At 39.3% G+C, this 20,282-nt stretch overlaps 1 protein-coding gene across 1 annotated transcript in view; it reads left to right on the top strand.

Moving 5' to 3' along the window:
* The window catches only part of tulp4a (TUB like protein 4a), a 22,569-nt gene extending 3,173 nt beyond the window's left edge, over positions 1-19,396 (top strand). Inside the window, exons 3-16 of the mRNA XM_036210475.1 lie at positions 6,354-6,482; positions 6,866-7,027; positions 7,832-8,012; positions 9,278-9,385; positions 9,474-9,640; positions 10,034-10,258; positions 10,350-10,584; positions 10,950-11,094; positions 11,709-11,853; positions 11,955-12,048; positions 12,128-12,543; positions 12,799-12,839; positions 13,050-15,552; positions 17,193-19,396. Coding sequence (XP_036066368.1) covers positions 6,354-6,482; positions 6,866-7,027; positions 7,832-8,012; positions 9,278-9,385; positions 9,474-9,640; positions 10,034-10,258; positions 10,350-10,584; positions 10,950-11,094; positions 11,709-11,853; positions 11,955-12,048; positions 12,128-12,543; positions 12,799-12,839; positions 13,050-15,552; positions 17,193-17,309 — 4,668 coding nt within the window. The 3' untranslated portion in view covers positions 17,310-19,396. The remainder of the gene's footprint in view (positions 1-6,353; positions 6,483-6,865; positions 7,028-7,831; positions 8,013-9,277; positions 9,386-9,473; positions 9,641-10,033; positions 10,259-10,349; positions 10,585-10,949; positions 11,095-11,708; positions 11,854-11,954; positions 12,049-12,127; positions 12,544-12,798; positions 12,840-13,049; positions 15,553-17,192) is intronic.
* The last annotated feature ends 886 nt before the right edge of the window (positions 19,397-20,282 follow it).

Raw genomic sequence — 20,282 nt, 5'->3', positions numbered from 1 at the left:
CATTCTGGAGATAGCGTTTAGCAAACAAGATGTCTTCAGGTCAACAGGGATGTAAAAACCCTACATAGTTAATCATCTATGTGCACCTCAGCCATCAATTTATAAATGTAACTAATCTAAATTAAGTAAATGCTAATTAAGTAATCCTTACTTAAAAAAAATGCTTTTTTTCTTTTTCTTTTATTTATTTATTTATTTTCTTTTTCCCTCTTTGTCCTCAGTAGTCTTACACTGCTGGGTTTTGTTATTTTAGTTTGTGGTTGGACCTTGGTAGTCTTAGTTTGAGGGCTTTGTTTATTTGTTTTCTTTAGGTAGTTTTGGTTAGAGGGAGCTGCTGACTCAGACGGTCGACATGTCTGGGTCAGCATTCTCCCTGACTTATTTTATGTTTGGCCAAGGAGCCACCATGGAGAGATAAAAGAGCCACATGTATCTCTGGAGCCACAGGTTGCAGACCCCTGGACTAGAGTCACATATCCCAAAATGTCACCACATGTTTTCAGCAAATTTGGCAGGTGGCTGTGCGGTGGTTGCAGAGGTTTTAAGAAAAAGTAAAAAATTTACAGTGAATTGACGATTTTTCTCTAAAAGTTGACATCGGTGAGTGGCCGCTTTGGGCACTTCTCAAGGTTGCTCTGACTTGACAATGTGTAAATGTCTCTGGACGGCAGCCGTCAACATCAAGTGCCACCGGCCCGGCAACCTGGTTGGCTGCCGTTTGACCGGTGCCGTCTACATTCATGATTTTCCCAAAGATCAGGCAGCGGCATAAAATCTTGAAGATTCTGCCGATGCTTCCCATGGCAGTTGTATTTGTGACCGTAGCTTTAAACTGCCTAAAGCTAGATGTTTTGTAAGCCAAAGATTTGGTGATTCTATTGTTCTACTTGTATTGGTGAGTCCTGTGTGATTACTCAGCCTGGTGGTGGCCGCCTTCCTTCACGCTGCAAGCATTAGATGTGGGAGTAAAGGGCTAACGTTGTTCCTCGTATTAGTCATATTCCCAAAGAAATCTATTTTTACAAAGCAGATTTTACACACACACACTGTTTTTGTACAAGTGATGTGTTTGGGCATGCTGTTGGTCTCCCTCGTGGTTATCACTCACCATATAGGCCATCTAGAGCAATCAAATTTTGCTGAAACATGTTCAACTTAATTGCGTGAGAAAACAAAATCTATAATTTCTGCTAGCTCTTTTTCAGGCTTTGTGTTGTTTTAGTGAAATCCATTTTTGAATTTCTCGCGGTTCATGTTGTAGTTTGTGGTGAAACTATTTTCGGTGAGATCTGCCCTCTGCTTTTGGTCAAAACATTGGATCTCTCTAATCTCGGGCATTGCTCTTATCTCTCTAAATCCCACCACATTTCCCACAACAAGCCCACTGAGGTCACAGAGTTTGATCTGAGAGATCAGATAACTTATGCCCCAGTGTCGAGACATTCTGTGTGATAATGAATGTCGCTTTCAATAAGCAACCGCAGTGGCACAAATAGGATTGCACACAGTTGAATAGTTTTTTTTTTCTCCTCTCAGTGGCTGGAAGCTGCTGGTCAGATGGAGTGAGCTGCTGTGTCAGCATTCTGTAAGGCACTTGGTGGGGGTGCAATGAGATGAGCCCCCCTACTCTGACAGAAACACTGAAGAAATGTCATTTTGTTCTGCTCAAGTGTCGCAGAGCTGGATTTCTTTGTTTGTGGAGCAGCAGCAGCAGCAATATTTGCAGCATCAGTTTTAGTTGTTGACATTTCATATTCTGTTTGTCTCTTAAGAGCTACTGCATTTTATACTAAAGATTCATCATTTATGTGCTATTATATGTTATATGTGTCATTTATGATAAATAATCCTTATAACTGATTAACTATTAGCTTTTGATTCCACCATTTTTTCCATCTGTTCCACACCTTCCTGTTTGTACACTGAAAAAATAATTTATGCTTGATTAAATTGTTTTCTTATTGAATTTGCAATTGGGAAAAATAACTTTTTTTTTTCTCAACAAGATATTTTTTTTATTTTTTTTTGCAGTTTAATTACTCAATGTATCAAGAGAGTTTGAACAATTTTGTCTGATAATAATAACTGATCAATGTCATTTGATCTGGTTAATCTGAATTTGACAAAACATTGCACCATATAACCATTTTTAATACAAGTTATTGATCCCATCTACATTTGTAATTACATTTTTAGTTAAAACTAGAATGAATCATTTTCTAAACTATCTTTCTAATTCGGAAAGAAGTTGTTTTTTTTATTTTTATTTAGATTTTTATATTTATATATATTTTAATGAGTATCACTCATCATATAACAACCTTGCCCTCCTCATGCCTCTTGTCTTTTCTGCATCAGTGCTGTCATTTGCATTTGTCTCTTGTTCTGTTGTTGTTTTGGCAAAAATGTACAAAAACTCTTTAACAGATGAGTAAAAATGATTTTATTACAATTTTTGCACACATTTTAGAGCCCTCAAATAGTGTTGTGTGTGTAAAAAGGCTCTGCCTTCTGCCAGTGTTTTACTGCTATTATCTTTGCTGTTCGAAACACTAAAAAGAAACAGCAGAAGTGTATCAAAGTTTAAGTTTTAACCGCATTCAGGAAGCTTCTATTAGAAGATTGAAGAATACACCTCAAGCTATAGAGAAAATGTGAGCTTATGACACATACATTTCAAATTTAAAGGATCAAAACAAACATTTTCATCAAAGTAAATGTTAAATTGAGGCAAATATTGTCTTGTGAAATTTCATGTGATATGAAATGACCCTGAAAAAGATTGGTCTTGAAAGATGTCGTAACAGAAGCATCACATTTGGTCACTATTCTACAGAATTTCTGATGTAAAGTGGATAATTGCTATTAAAGAAGTTTGTATAATTTATGTTTTTCTTCTGTAAAACTATGTTTTCCCCATAGAAAAGATACTCTTATTTTAGATGTTCTTTCTTTTAGTTTTTTTTTTACTTTCTTAAATAAATGTTTACTGCGACCAAACACACAAATATCCAAACGCCATGTACTTCTACTCATAGGATCTCTGCATCATTCTGTTATAGTGTTAAATTTAGGTTTTCAGAAGTTGCAGAGCACCAATCTGATTCTGTTTTACTGATGCTAGACTGCAACACTAACGAATGAAGAAGTCTGAGTGCCTTGAAGAATATCTGTCTCTGACATTTCCTTTTAGAACAAAAATAAAACAAAGTAGCAGACCTGAAGAAAATCATGCTGACAAAAAAATCTGGCCTCAATGCCCTAATTCTATTTTTGCATAATTATTCAACCAAAGCTAACTTTAGCTGACGTGCCAAAAAAGAAAAAATAGATGTGAGGATAAAGTTTTAGATGAAACGAAAATGTTTTTGCTGTTTCCCTGGGGGAAAGTGCCAGAATAGATCAATGCTTATTTTGTAGATCTGCTTTTTTTTGTACTTTTCAATGCGTTCTGATACTGAGCAGAGCGGGCAGTCAGTCACTGCAAGTCAGTCCACCTTTGAAAGCTCAACTTCTGAATTTTGACAGTGTATATCATTGTGCTGTCAGAAAATGATGTCCTTAACAAAATGGTTTATGGTAAATTGTAAATATAGTTTTGAGATCTTTCAGATTCTCTGATAGTGTATATAAGCAATTTGTCAACTAAAACAATGGCAAAACAGAACTGATAGAGGTTTTCAGGAACGTGGAAGATGTTTAAGTGGATAATAATATATGAAAAGTGTTTTCTTTAACCACAACCACAAATTTTAGAAAAAATACAAGATGGTCTCTTTGCGGAAATGCCCATTCCATCATCTTTTATTCAAATATCTAAACTGGAGGACTTTTTTAGGGATGTAAACTCATAGTGGCAGCCAGGAATCTCTCGTCTTCCTCTTTAATCATAAGTACGCCATCTTTCTTTAGACAAGACTACAATTACCCAACGTCCTACCAACCTTCACCTTCTGGTTCCAAATTGGACACATTGTAAAACAGGAAGTAGCAAAGGTTGCAATTCCTCCAAAGACCTCTGGAAACAGGTTGCAGAAGGGAGTATATTTCCATGTCAAAAAGTCCAACTTACACCTAAAATTAATCTATATCATTCTGGTTTGTAAAGTACGGCGGAGTATTAGGGCCACAGAAAAAAACAAACAAAAAAAAAAGAGTTTTTTTTGTGTGAATTTACGACTTTAAATCTCATAAATTTGCGACTTTTAATCTCTTAAATCTATGAGTTTTAATTTAGTAAATTTACAAGATTAAAAGTCGCAAATGCACGAGAAAAAAGTCATAAATGCAGCCTATGACTTTATTCTCGTAATTTTGTTTAGCAGTTGCCACATTATTCTCGTAAATTTATGAGATTTAAAGTTGTAATTAAACAAAAAAAAATGTTTTTATTATATATATAAAGTGACCTAATACTCCGTCGTAGTAAAGCTTTAGTTTAGTATATTAAACTGGTTATTATTCAGCCACTTTATGGTAGATTTTCTCTTCATCCCTGCTCTGTCTCATGTCTATAAGTCCAGCATACAGCTGAGATCAACACAAGACGACGTTTCATTGTTTTGGCACTCTCTTTGTGCAACCTTGTAGCTTTTTTGGGCAGATTCCTTGCATTAGTGGAAGCAAATTGCTTTTAAATAAAAATATTTTTTAATTTCTTTTGTTTGTTTGTTTTAAACTGTTGTATCTTACCACTGGTTGGGTTCTGCAGAGGCAAATGAATTTGTCTTTGCAACTGAACTATTCTATTACAATCTATCACATTTCTTCTGGTTTTGTCACATCACTATTTCCTCTCCACCGTCTTTGCCGTGCGTCTTAATCCTCTGTTCTCTGCTGGACGCGTCTGCCTCTAAGTCGTCTCGTCACAGAGGACCGTCTTCTGGATTTTCCTCATTTAACTTCCAGACATCAGTTGCCACGCTCAGATTTAAAGGGTACATGACCTCCTGGCTGTATTAAAATGGTCTCGTCAAATGTGCTTAGCGAAAATGGCTTTACTGAGGAAATCTATCCTTGGGGAGGACATGTTGCATAACACTCAGGCTCAGCTGCTACCTCAGGTGTACTTGTTTACTCAGGAGAGAAAGCACAGCTTGTAATGGCAGGTTCCTTGTGGTGTCAGGGATCAAACGTGCACGTCTGCTGGCTTGGCTTTACTTTCTGTGACATTTGATACACAGATGGTCTTCTTTGAGGGAGTTCTATCACTAAAGTCTTTGCAAATATACACCAAGGAACAGTTTATGACACATCTAGGGACACTTCTGTACGTAGAATATGTTGGGTTTGTTAACTTTGGTATTATAACTATGACATTTATTGTCAAAGCAAAGGAAATTAGCTACTCCATGTTAAAGCATGACCCGATTAGTTGACGAAAAGTAATCTGTGATCATTAGAATAATTGTTTGTGGCCGCACTACTATCTATTAATTCAGTTGCAGCAGATCAGATTTACTGGATGCTGAGAGGGATGCATAAAGATTACGAGGTGACTGATAGTAATGCTTTAAAAAAATCCCCATAAATGATCAGATTAAGGGAAACTTTAGTTGGTTTTGGTTTCTTTTGCTTTCAGAAGATGATGTTTTTTTGCAGCTTTAAGGTTAAAACAGTGTTTTTTTTGTTGAAATTTGACGACTTGTTGGCTCTTCCAGCGACTGACAGAGTTCAGTCAGAGCGCTTAAGCTCCCCTAAAACCCTGTCCTGCGTCGGGTGTTCGAGCATGTAAAGCCCACGTGTTTCCCTCTGCTGCAGAGCCGCTGTCTTGTTTGGATTACTCTCCTGGGAATAAGCTGAGTCACGCTCCTAAAGACCAGAGAGACTCTCACAGTGAAGGGAGTTTGTGAAGGAGGTTTTCTTTTAGTCTAAAGAAGCAGGTCATCATCTGTGATTTTTCGCTATTATCTGGCAGTGTTTATCATTAGCCTCACCTGAGGCTAATGATGTCCATCTGTGTTCTCACAAAGGCAAATATAGAAACCTATACATGCATGCATGCATGAGTCACTACCACTGGTGCTGATTAAAAACCTTCTTTTGAAATCACAAGATGCACTTTCAGAAAAGATAATGTGGTATCTGAGTGATCTATTCCTTACTCATTCTTTTTTTTTTGCTTCTCAGATAAAATCTGTTTTTATTTTCCCAACAAACCAAAAAATATCAAACAGCACGTTACAATTTTGTCGTAGATGTAGATGAATCTGAGCAGAAAACACTCAAAAATGTCCTTTTTGTTGAACGAATTCTCTCTGTTTTTGTAATATGGATTTTATTAGCAGCTTCTTTCTCATATTTTTAAAAGAGGTCAATATTAGCAGTTTTTCGTTTATTTTTGTGTCTCTAAGGTGGTGTTGGTGCGCTGGAATGAGCCTTTTCAGAAGCTGGCCACTTGTGACACGGACGGAGGGATTTTTGTGTGGATTCAGTACGAGGGCCGCTGGTCTGTGGAGTTGGTCAACGATCGTGGAGCTCAGGTATGCGACTGTCACTTTACACATTTCTTACACAAAAGCATCTCTTTGAACCAGTTTTTAGGGGAGCAAAACAGGTTTTATTCAGAGTAACATAAGATGAGGGAGAGTATTTTATTGTGAAAAGGAATTAAATCAGTATATTGAAGAGCACTTGTGAATTCACATTCATCTATTCTATTAATTGACCTGAAAGTGTATTAAATTGAAAATATGACATTTTTTGGTACTTTTATTTATTGATTATCTATTTAGTGTCACTGCTGACAAAAAGCAAAGCAAAACCTTACATTTTAGATTAAAAAAGCATCTTATTTTGACTAGAAACACAACTTTAAACACTAAAAAAATGATCTTAATTCTATTTTTTTTTAAATGCTCTGTAGGTGAGTGACTTCACCTGGTCCCATGATGGAACCCAGGCGCTCATCTCGTACCGTGACGGCTTTGTTTTGGTGGGCTCTGTCAGCGGGCAAAGACACTGGTCTTCAGAAATCAACCTGGAAAGCCAGATTACCTGTGGCATCTGGACCCCTGATGACCAGCAGGTAACATATGCACCTTCAATACTGTTTGTTTTTAACCTTTAACAAGATGAAAACCCCTTGAGATCAGTATTTTTTTTTTCAAGGGTGACCTGGCCAAATATTAGAGTGTGGGAAAAATTTGAGTGTAAAAATGAATGCATGAATTAATTCCATTCTTGTTTTGGTATATTTTTAATACCTTAAGTATTTTGTGACAGGGGTGCGTGCAAATTTTTGTTTATATATTTTTTTAAACACATGCATACATTGGATTAGTGTATGAAGAGCATTCAGCTTGATTTAGAAACTTTTGATCTTTTTTTAGCTTAAAAACTTGTCTTTGTCACCTATTGCTGAACGATTTTTTTGATGAAGATCTTAATCACATCTTATAAAGTTATAGATGGTTAATTTGACTTCCATGAATATCAATAAAATGTGCTGCCATTAGGCTTTTAAATTAAAAAATATATATTTGTATGTAATCGGGTGGCCAAATAATAATGTGAATCTTTTAAAAACCCAAAGTTTACAGGATAAAATCACATTATTCAGCATTTTGTTATTCTTTCTTTGAAAAAAGTAGCCAACCTAAATGTTCACTCTTAACTTTTAGATTACAGTGACAAATATGCTTGAAAAACAATTATTTTAAGTAAAAATAACCTTTTTTTATATGTTGGTGATCTGTAATTTTTGTTTGTTTTCATTCTTTCGAGTTGCTAGATCAAATTTCAATTATGTATAAAACCTTTTTAATGAAAAGTGTATTTCTGTGAAGTGATTTCCCCATGTGCCCTCTATAACCCGACCCTGCTCCTCCAGGTGTTGTTTGGCACTGCAGATGGACAGGTCATAGTGATGGACTGTCATGGACGCATGCTGGCCCACATCCTGCTGCATGAGTCGGACGGGATTGTCAACATGTCCTGGAACTACCCCAGCTTCCTAGTGGAAGACAGCAGCGAGAGCGACACGGACACCGAAGATTACTCCCCGCCGCAAGGTTTGCTCCTCGTTTGGGAAGCGGTCGATTGTGTGATACTTGTAAAGCTTTCCAGAAATTTAAGGAAGTTTTGTCAAATTAACTGAGCAGTTCAAGGCAGTTTGGCTCTTGGGTTTTAGTATCATTGTCCTTATTATTATGATTATTCTACACAGTTAAGACACTCAAAAGGGATTAAGTTACACAACTAGACTGAAAGACATTTCCTTTCTTCCTCTGCCCACCAGATGTCTTTGTCGTGATAAATGATGAAGACTCAGTAACACTTCACCCCGCAGCACAACACTGCATTAACAACAGCATCCCAATTTAGAAAACTGCTTCCTGTTTGGATTATCTGGATAAATATTCTTGAGATGGGAAAGCTGCATTTTCACTTAGTGTTTTTTTTTTTTTGTAATAAGCACAAATGAAAGCACTTTTTTTATTTATGGTATCAATTTGTGATAATTTATGTCAAAATAGATGCATTATTTTTCACTAAAAGGCAACAAATTACATCTGTATTAGCAGAGGTGCAAATTTAATGGATTAAAACTTTAAAGACTTTTATAAATGAAGGATCTTCGTCACACAACGTGAACACTATATTTGTATTTTTCCTGAAATATTTGACATGTCAATATTTTTATTTTTTAAATGTCCATTTTACTCCTTATTCACTCGTGTAACGTGCACTCACAGCCCTTTACAAGATGTTTACATGAATGCTCCTAAAGTTCCCCATTAGTAAATTGACTTATCACATCATTTTGTGGCTTATTTTTAAGTGAAATATTAACTTTCCTCCAAAAAGTAAAGTTTTAGCTCTCGATTGCAGTATTTATCTAGTCATCATTAAAGAAAAAGTAATGTCAACACTTTATAAGATGTTAATCAGAAACATGAATTAATATAATTTGACTCACAAAATATAATATGTAAGATATCTTAAATGTTTGTTGTTTCTATCCTCTCCTGCCTTGTGCAGCAGTGGAGACTGAATTGAAGTAATAGATTTTTTTTTCCTTTTTAGATTGGCTACTTTAATTTTTAATGAACACAGTTACGTAACTTGGTTTAATTAAAAATAAAGTAATTGGAAAATATCTATTTATTTTACTACTCTGACATTTTCATTCTCTCAAATCAAGAGTTTGGTTGCCATGGGAACCAAGGAGTCAGAATTGATGTAAAACTCTGCACTTTTATTTGTCAGTGGATTTGAAAGTTTACAAGTGACTTCCCACTTAAATGTTCGTCTGAAATAAATGTTCTGTTTTTAGTTCACAATCACAAACCGTTGCTGACGGTCAGCTTCACCTCCGGAGACCTCAGCCTGATGAATAACTACGATGACCTCTCACCCACTCTCATCCGCACTGGCTTGAAAGGTGTTTGTGCTCATTTCTTCCATACTAACCCAAAGTATCAGAAGTACATTGTTGCTAAATGTGAGTCTTCAATCCTTTTATCCTGCAGATGTTGTGGTCCAGTGGTGCTCTCAGGGGGATCTTCTGGCAGTGGCAGGGATGGAGAGAACACTCCTCTCCCCTGAAGCCGCCTGTTCTCTCCCAGTTCGGAACGCCACCGTCAAGTTCTACAACATTCAAGGAGAACACATCTACACGCTGGACACACCAGCTCAGGTGAGGATTCGACAAAACGTTCAATCTGTCAACTTATTAGTTTACCTTATAAAAAATAACATTTAAAACACTATATATCATCTGTAGCTCTTCAAAAGAAATGTATCAGGATCACTTTATCATATTTTTTTCATCAAAGCTTGGATACATCTTTCATAACTAAAAAGTTAATTAAATTGTTTTTGGAAAACTTTAGTTTGAAATTGAAAAATCACCACGTTTTCAGTTTTATTTCGCTCATGTTTTACAAGTATCCACATTAAATTGTCTTTAGACATTTTTATAGCCAGGATCTATTAATAACTAGCTGAAAATAAAAATTTCAGAGACTATTTCTAAAGTAAAGGTATAAGATGTAAAAAGACGCCGTCCGTTTTATTGTTCCCACTTCAGCGCCCCATCACAACGCTCTGCTGGGGTCACAGAGACTCCCGTCTGTTTTTGGCATCGGGTCCGGCCCTCTACGTGGTGCGGGTGGAGCATCGCATCGCCTCCCTGCAGCTTCTCTGCCAGCAGGCCATCGCCTTAGCCGTAAAGGAGGAAAAGGACGTTGCCAAGCTCACCATGCCTTCCCGCCTCTGTTCCTACGTTACTGCTGCTTTTGTCCCCACCATCAAGGTAACAAAATGACGTATTGGTCTAGTAAAACTTGAATTTGGATGCTGCCTAATTTTACAATTGCTATAAATGACTATATTTATATTTATAGCCCCCCATCCCAGATCCCAACAACATGCGTGATTTTGTGAGCTACCCGACTGCTGGAAACGAACGTCTGCACTGCACCATGAAGCGCACAGAGGACAACCCCGAGGTGGGAGGTCCGTGCTACACTCTTTATCTGGAGTACCTGGGGGGCCTGGTGCCTATCCTGAAGGGCAGAAGGATCAGCAAACTGCGGCCTGAATTTGTCATTATGGACCCAAAGACTGATGGGAAAACTGGTGAGTTTATATCAGTAACTCAAACATTTAGTCCAGTTTTTTTGTGTAATTTTTTTTTTTAAGTCACGATTAGGCAGATAAGTCATTCTGTTCCCCGGTAAATTAGAAAAGGCTTAATGGAGCTGTGATAGCCTTTAGGTTCCTCATTAATCATTCCTCACACATCCATTTAACACTTTTATCCACCGTTTAAAAAGCTGCAGCAGCATCTTAAGATGATGCAAAAATATTTTAAATAACTAACACCTAAGTATCATTAATTTCATATCCTCCAATAGCAAATCATTGTGTGGTAGCAAGTATAATATTTTCTATTTTTGCTCAAATGTGACTTTATTAAATCTATTTCGTCTTGTTCTTCTCAGATGAGATATACGGCAACAGTCTGATATCGTCAATGATTGACAGCTGTAACTGCTCAGACTCCAGCGATATCGAGCTGAACGACGATTGGGTCGGCAAGAAATCGCCAAAGATATCCAGGGGAAGCAAATCTCCCAAACTTCCCAGGTAAACAACCAGCAATTGGAGGTCTCGTCTGAGTGTAAATAGAACAAAAAAACTGTGCCTTTTCTATTTCAATCCGTTTATTTTTTCCTTTTTTTCCATTTAATTTGGTACATATATCTCTAAGGAAATGTTGACATGTTTTGGTTATAGAGCTAGTTCAAATGAAACCTAAAGTTTGTCAAAAAATGCTTTAGTTTAAAGGGTAATCAAACCCTAAATCAACTCTTTTTGGCTGTTGACCTCTATGAATGGGGCTTTAGAAGTGCTTTCTGTTGGTCATCGCCAATTTTTTGATAAATTAAAATAAAATTGTTTAATTCTTGAAAATATAATTTGGTGTTGGAATCTTTTATTTATAGCTTAGAATGTTTAATGTCTTTTTTTAAATCACATTTTATGTTTTTTAATCGTTTTTCTCCGTCAAAAGCAAAAATAAGCTCTAAAAATCTATATTTTTGAATCCCAGGAAGGTATTTTTTACTTACCAGAACTTCCCGATAAAATGTTGCATTATTTACATATTCATGTTTTTGGTTGTCTTTATTGCATGCTAAACTTTCTTTTTTTATTTGCTACCTTCTCTGTAGAGACTTAGTTTGTCCCTTTACCAACAGGATTAACATTGACCCCAGAAAATCCCCCAAACTTTCACGTGCTACACAAGAGATCTCTAGGTCGCCGCGGTTACCCATACGGAAACCTTCAATCGGGTCGCCCAGTTTGTCCCGGAAAGAGTTTCCTTTGGACGACATTAATCAGGTTGGGTGTTAAATTCCTGGACTTTTTCCTCCTGTTCACTTATTATTCTCATAAAGCTGAATATATATTATTTAACAATCTGTTTTATTTGTGCTTTTCAGCAAAACTACCTAGCTCAGGTTACATCTAATATTTGGGGAACCAAGTTCAAGATAGTTGGACTGGCCACATTCTTGCCAACTAATCTTGGTGCAGGTAATTTGTCGGTGGATTCTTGTACTTGCTGTGATCAAATGAACTGTTTTTTTAATGTACCCTATCGTCTGCCTGTTAGTTATCTACAAGACGAGCCTCCTCCATCTTCAGCCCAGACAGATGACCATCTACCTGCCAGAGGTGCGCAAGATTTCCATGGATTACATCAACCTGCCCGTTTTCAGCCCCAATGTCTTCAGTGAGGATGAAGATGACCTGCCCGTCACAGGCCCTGCTGGTGGGGCTGATGATAACCCCCCCTGCACTGTTAACATTCCCATCGCCCCCATTCATAGCCCCGCCCAGGCCATGTCCCCTGCCCAAAGCATCGGCTTGGTCCAGTCACTCCTGGCCAATCAGAACGTCCAGCTGGACGTTCTCAGCAATCCCACTGCTAACCCCGCTGGAGCGGCTGCTGGCGGGTCCGACCAAAGCCAGGACGCCGTCCTGACGGCCCAGTACACCGTTCCCACCAGGTACTCCAGTCCCGGGCAGGTCATTTTTGGGGGACTGGATATGGGTCGGCTAATGGTCGGCCCTCCGCCGTCCCATCATCCATCACAGCAGCTGCAACAACCACAGAGTCACCAACAAATTCAGCACCATCAACAGCAACACTTCCAACAGCAACAGCACATTCAGCAGCAGCTCCAACAACTGCAACAACAACAACAGCAGCAGCAGCAACACCAGCAGCAACAAATGCAACTGCAGCAGCAAATGCAACTGCAACAACAACAACAATTGCAGCTGCAGCAACAACAACAACAATTGCAGCTGCAACAACAACAACAAATCCAGTTGCAACAACAACAACAGCAGCAAATGCAGTTGCAGCAACAACAACAAATGCAGTTGCAACAACAGCAGCAGATGCAGTTGCAGCAACAACAACAGCAACAAATGCAGTTGCAGCAACAGCAACAAATACACCACCAGCTACAGTCTCAGCAGCAACATCACATGCAGCAACAGCAGAACCACCATCCATTTCAGCAGCTTCAGATTCAAATCCCGGTCTCCTCCATGTCATCAGGTCAGCCTTCAGGGAAAACTCTGCACCAGCTGCAGCCGGGAGCTCTGCAGATCCAGATCCCCCACCTGCCTGCTGACTTGGTGGTGGACAGAACCGTTGGGGCCGAGCATGAGCACTTACTGAAAATCAAAACCACCAGGTCAGCGTCACAGCTGGCCGACAGCGACTCGGTTGTGTTCAGCGCTCCTCTGGAGCTGAGCAAGATGAACCCCCCGCCCCCTTATCCTGGCACTGTGGCTGCTGCTGTGGCCGCTGCAGCTGCATCTGCTTCTGCCGCAGCTTCTGGCTCGTCGTCGGCAACCGGAGGAGGCACAAGCGGGAATCCTGCACCCGGCGACCTTTGTCTAAAGAAAGGCGAGTTCCAGCTTTACCCCCCGGGTCAGCAGCAAGCGCAGTACCACACACCTCTGGGCTACGAGCGGATAACGACCTTTGACAGCAGCGGGAACGTGGAGGAAGTTTGTCGTCCTCGGACGCGGCTCGTCTGCAATCAGAATGTCTACACGCTCCAGGGTCCCGGCAGCTCTGCCACTCTCAGGGTCACGTCCTCATCCTCATCCGACAAGAAGGTCCAGCTGCCTTACAACTCTGCTACTCTCAACAGACTCACTGCCCCTCGCTATTCCATACCAAGCGGAGACCCGCCTCCTTACCCCGACTCAGCCAATCAGAGCAGCGCTGCTGGAAGGAGCCCCGCTCAGAGGCTGGATAGCAGTCTGATCCACGCAACCCTCAGGAGGAACAGTCGAGAGGCTGCGCTGAAAGTCTCTCAGATCCTGGAACCACCGAGACCGCTTCCTCCCAAGGCTAAAAACAGTGCACTAGCTGCCTCCTTCCAGCAGAGGGTGCCAACAGCCTTATACACATGTAGTCAGTGTAGCAGTGGATCCAGTGTGGGAGGCACCTCTCCTGGAAGTGCTAATGGAATAGCGGGTGGAACAATTATCAGGCAGGACTTTCCTCCAGGAAATGGAGCGCCGCACAGTACCGTCATTGTTCACTCCAACAGTGCTACCCCTCTGGCCTCTCAGTCCTCATATAATCTGATGAGCTCACTTGAAGGGTTTGGGAACCCAGCAGGAGGAGGAAGTAACCGAGACCGGGCTGATTATGTCAATTCAGCGTTCACAGAGGATGAAAGCCTGAACCAGTCCCTGAAGCATCTGTCGCTAGGAGGAAGTGATGTGTCCGGGCTCGTCGTCAAACGCCCTCCTCCGTATCAGTGGGAGCCGGCTGCAACGGAGGAGGTGTGGGTTCCTCAGGAAAGGACCGCGTCTTTGAGCTCCACTGCCCCACCTGCGCCGCACAAACCTCCTCCCCTGGTTCTTAGCCCAGCCCAGCACTTGGATGTAACCAGACTGCCTTTTGTCCTCTCTCCAAAGTCCCCCACCAGCCCCAACGCTGCATCATTCCAGGCTGCCGCCGCGGCGTCGGGCTGCCAAATCCTCCAGTACCCGGCTGCAGCCTCCTACGCTGGAGCCCAGCTTCAGCCCATGCCTGGATCTCCACGCCCCTGCACCTCCCCCAAAGAGATGGTGCCCCCCGTGTCCTTCTCACAACAAGATGCAACCCTCGTTTTACCCCCAGGTTACCCCGCTAACTTAACTAACCTTGCCTGTTGCCCCCTCCCGCCCATGTATCCAGGAGGAAGTGCGTGTGTCGGGCTCCCCATCCCTCCGATTGCCCTTCACACCCCATGGGGCACGTATAACTCCTGCCCTCCTATGCCCAGCCCCGCTGTGCCACTGCCACCGAAAGCCTCCCACATGGCTGTCGACAAAACTGTTCTTTCGCCTCCCCCTCCTCCTCCACCGCCTCCTCCACCGCCACCAGCAGAGCTGCAGAGCCACGGGGAGGCCATGGCCGAGGCTGGGGAGGGCTTTCAGGAGGTGCTGTCCTTGACTGAAAGCCCTGTGCCCCAGCGCTCCGAGAAGTTCAGCAAGAAGAACCGCAAGCGGATGGACAGCCGAGCGGAGGAGGCAAACGTATCGCAGCTAGCTGAGGGGAGCAAGTCCAAGAAGGAGGGGAGAGCTCTGGGGGACTTCAACTCTCTTATTTCCAGCCCCCGCCTGGGTGGGCGGGACAAGAAGAAGCTGAAGGGGCAAAAAGAGCAGCAGGTGAAGACGAAAAAGCTGAGCAAAGCCACGGCCAACAGCGAGTTCCAGGACAGTTCTGAAAGTGAGCCCGAGCTCTTCATCAGCGGCGACGAGCTCCTCAATCAGTGCCAGAGCGGGAAGAAGGGCTGGAAGAGCAAGAGGAACCTGAGGGCCTCCAGCGAGCTGGACGAGATCAAGTGTCGAAAAACCGAGAAGGAAGACCGAGGACTGGGCAGCCAGGGCTTTGTTTATGTCATGGCTAACAAGCAGCCTCTGTGGAATGAAGCGACGCAGGTCTACCAGCTGGACTTTGGAGGACGGGTCACACAGGAGTCTGCCAAGAACTTCCAGATTGAACTGGAGGGCAGACAGGTACGTTTCAAGCAGTCATTTTCATTAAACAGACTCAGTTTACCCTATTTTTATTTTAATAACCTTTTTTTTTAATTTAACACTTAACAGAGTACTTCTGTAAAGTAGCTTGAACAAACAAGTATAAATAGTGCGACTAACTATCAACAAATAGTTTACTGTTAACTAGTAATAAAACACTTAATTTATTTATATTGATTGACGCCATTTCTTTTTTTGCATGATTTTATGTCTAGTGTGTGAATACAACATGAAAAAATGACAAAATAAAGGTTGTGTTACATAGGAGAGGTTGTGCTGATTAAAATGAACCAGGTAGTCTTTCAAATTGAAAATACAGAAGAAAATTAAAAAGTAAACAAAAACTGAGTTTTAGACCTTAGGTTCCAAAGGGTTAAAAATAAACCTCCTAAATGTACAATTTTGCGTGTGATTTCATATTATGATTATTTGCAGATAATAAGTGGCTGGCAAATACTCTTAAAAAAAAAAGGTGATTAATCGCGATTAATTTTTTCCAGATTTGCGATTAATTGGTACACTTTTTCAGTCGATTCCCGGCCCTACTAAAAATACTTTAAAATGAGTGATATGAGAAAGTTTGATGACTAGCTTCTATTGAACATTTTTGATCACATGATTAATTTGTGCTGTAAAAGTTCTTTCACAGTAAAAGTAAGTTTCTTTTAAGGTTATTGCTGTAGCATCAATATGATGATGAGTAATCATGACTACTATGTAACAATGTAACAGTTTATTTATTTAGGTTGTTTTTGGGCTATTTATTATTGTTTTTGATAACTTATACCCCAGAGTTTGCACTTTGTAGACGGTCCCTCACTATTGGCAAGAGTCTGACGATACAATATGTATCGCGATACATATGCCGCGATGCAAGGAGTATCCTAATATATCCCAAAACAGTACCAGACAATATTTCCCACTTTTTAAAGTTATTACTTAAGAATTGTCTAAAAATGAATACATTTTTGCAAAAGTAAAATGGTAAAATACATGTTATTTAATGATCAGAACATTAAGCGCTGCAACTGTATCTCATAAATGAGTCGCTTTTACCCAAGCAAATTCATGGTGCTTTTATTTTAGTAGTTTAGAAAGCATTTTAGTGGAAATCAAAATTAAGACTGAAAATTTCTGATTTGAAATAGTTAATTAAATATTACCTTGACAGTGTTTTAAATCGATATAAGTATCGTGATATTTCACTGAATCAATAATTTCTTAAACTCGTTCTTTCGTTAAAAGATTGTTTGAGTTAAAACAAGCATTTGCTGTCTATTTTAAATGTTTATTAAAAGAGTTTTTGAGCCAAATATAGGAAATCCAAATATGTATATGTATTGCTAACGTTTACTGACCTGTTTTCGTGTGTCTCCTGCTAAAACTGCTGTCAAATTCAGCTAAAATATTGTAATTCATTAAAAATATGCAGACTTCTAGTAGAATGTTTATCTGAAACATAAAGTGCTGATCAGAATAAAACCTGATCGGGACCCAAAATCCGATGCAAGAACTATGCAATTGGGCCCAATCACACAATCACATCGGGGCATCTCTAATGTTCTTTTCTGAGTTTACGTTTTTAAATGAGTTGATGTGACTCCTGCATTTCTTCACAGGTGATGCAGTTTGGCAGGATCGACGGGAATGCCTACATTCTGGACTTCCAGTACCCGTTCTCCGCTGTCCAGGCATTCGCCGTGGCTTTGGCCAACGTTACTCAACGCCTCAAATAAGGACCTCTCCCCCCCTCCCACACGCACCCTGATTTCCTTGAACGAAATGCAAACACAGTCTGTTAGAGGGGCACATTTGTTTCATTTCGGGTTAGTACAAGAATGAAATGACCTCTAGCCATGTAGAGAAATACAATCACACTGCACTACACGAGGCTGCCACTAGGTGGGGTGCAAGAGGCACTAAGGACACATCGAGTGGCATCCTTTTGAAGCCTGTGGGGGCCAAAGAGATGGGTTATCATGCAAATAAATGCTGCTTTAGAGGCTTACAGGTTTGGTTACTATCCAATGGAGACGTGTCAGGGGGCAGTTTTTAAAAATAGAAGCAGCAGTAATACTTGAATAATACCACACTCTGGAGTTAAAGTTACTTTCCCAGAGGACAGAGGTACTACTGGGCACTGAAATCCATTGCTGTACAAAAACTTTTAGTGAAACACGACCACTTTATTATACTTTTAGGATTTTAATAAGTGACGTAATGGGAGTGACAAGGGGTTTTTTTTTTTTTTTGCTCACTACCATTCCCTTCGTTACACACTACTCAAAGTTACAACTTGTTGGGAATTTTTTATTTCCACTGTTACAAATTCTAAAAGGGTAAATGGTGAAAGTGTAGTCCTCTGAGTTTGAAGGAAACAATATTCTTCTACATAAAAACATTCATTGTTTTTACACAATTTGGTGAAATGCATTTAAATATCGCTGTGTACTTCAAGAATTCAGGTAGGAGCGGTTTACAGAAAAGCTTTGGCTGGAATCTCTTGATTATCCACACGCGGTGACACGGATGCCAGAGACGTCCCCAAACATCTTGAAGTGATTTGTCACCCGCCGTCACTTCTGTGAAGTGAGTATGTAGTCAGGGGGCTGCCCCTGCTCTTTAGGACATCACCTAACATGACAGCAAAGGTACAGGAAATATTTTTGTATTTTGTCAAACGTCATTTCATACTCTTCGCCAAACCCGTGTACATAAGGGAGTCACTTTTTGTTGACACCTCGTTTCATTTGGAAGAAAGCCGTCTCTGCAGTAAAGGTTTTTAAGTCAATTAAACGTTTTAAGCGACATATGAGTGAAGCAGAATTCCCTGTTTGTGCCAAAATATGAATTTTTAAATCTAAAAGTGACTAAAAAATACCAGCTATGTAGGGAATTCTTCATTAAAGGCTTTAAATCGACTCTAATTTGTTGAACTTTGAATGGAAGGCAACAACACTTTAATTGAAATGTTTTTTTCTGTATCGCATAATGGGACAGATGCTGGAAAGAAAAAAATTCTTGAAAAAAGAGCATGTCATAAGAAAATACTATTTTGTGCTTGTCGTGCAATACTCTTAAAGGTGGGGATTTTTTTTTTTTTTAATCACATTTCTTTTAGTTCAGTATCTCAGATGCTGGTCTATAAATGTTATTTATGAGATTGTTTCCTAAAGGAGAGGATGTATCTATACATACTGTATATTGTGGAGTTTTCTGAACTTTTTTTTTTTTTTTTTTTTAACGAGTGTAGCTCAAGTTGTAAGATGTGGGTTCGGCATGGGAACAGGTAGATTTTCAGTGTAATGTGAAGTTTGCATTGGATGAAAAATAAAAAAAAGTGAATGAGTAAGTAAGTAAGTAAGTGCCCACTTTAATGTAGTTGGTAGACTAGTTTGTAGAGTGTAAGTGTCAAGTCAAGGTGTCGGTATTCAGCTGTGCAGTCTACCAGTCCCATCAGTGTTATTCTTTACCTTCAAACGTGTGTGGCTTCTACACAACACACTGTTCCCAACGTCACTCAGTGGTGGAAAACCACTGAGTTCATGTTCAGCATCGCCTATGGACTTGGTCAAACATTTACTTTAAACTAATTAAGAACTGTTGTAGATATTGTAGGATTTGGCTTTTCTTTAGAAAAGGTTTGTGTTTTGTATTTGTAGATGTAGACTGAAATGACAAAAAAAAAAAACACAAAAAATGAGTGATTTGTTGACTGAACGTTTATAGTAAGTGGATGGATAATATGGCATGCCATGTAAATTATTTTATAACTATATGTCAAGCATCTTTTGAATAAAATGTTATTGTTTCTGAAGAAAAACGGCAGTTTTGTTTGTTTTCTGTTGATGCTCTACAAGTAGTTTTATTATCAAAACGGGAAAGGATCAGTCTGAAATCTTAATTCATAAAAATATCAAAACTTTGGGATTTTTATATTGAAGTTGCAGTTTAAACTATTTATTAACTCCAAAAACAGCATTTCATGCAATCTTAACTGTAGTGTTGAAGGGAAATCCCTTAAATGTTTTGCACATACTTTTAGGAAACATTTCCAATAAACGTTTATTACTCAAAATCTGCCTTACTACCATATTTTTTGGAAACCTGAGACTACAATTCATTTTATTTTATGATCAAAGAGCTAAAGTGGTCTGTACTTTATATTTTTCCTTATAGAATGTATATAATGTATGAAAATAATTGCATGAATCGAAGATTTTTGCAAAGGAAAGCACGTTTGTAGATCAGCAATGATAATATCAGGGTTAAACTACATTGATGAAACTGTAAAAAGTCATTATTATGTCAAAAATAAGAAACAGAAAAGCTCAATAAAGGCCGAAGTGTTGCATATAGCATCTAAAAGTTTTAAAAAAATATTACAAGTTTTGACCAAAAACTTAATTGTTGATGAAATCTTTGCATTTTCTTCTTGTTTAAAGAAGTTTTGTTTAAAAAATCACTAACATAAATAATTTTTCATTTGTATTCAAAATAGCATTGCACTATTTGAAGAAAAAAAATGTACATTTTTTTTATACTGCAAGATTGGGACATTTCTCAAACTATTTGTATAGTTAGTTTAACCTTTAACTTTTTTTGTTTCTTGTTACGTAACACCTTTATTTTGATAAAATAGATAAATTATCACATTATATTATTATCAACATTGGTCATTTTATTAGTTCTTTTTGGAAGAACAGGCA

The sequence above is a fragment of the Oryzias melastigma genome, linkage group LG24 (genome assembly GCF_002922805.2).
Source record: "Oryzias melastigma strain HK-1 linkage group LG24, ASM292280v2, whole genome shotgun sequence".
NCBI classification, from domain to species: domain Eukaryota; kingdom Metazoa; phylum Chordata; class Actinopteri; order Beloniformes; family Adrianichthyidae; genus Oryzias; species Oryzias melastigma.
Note: the sequence above shows the minus strand (reverse complement) of the source record. Positions and strands in the feature narration are given on the sequence as shown.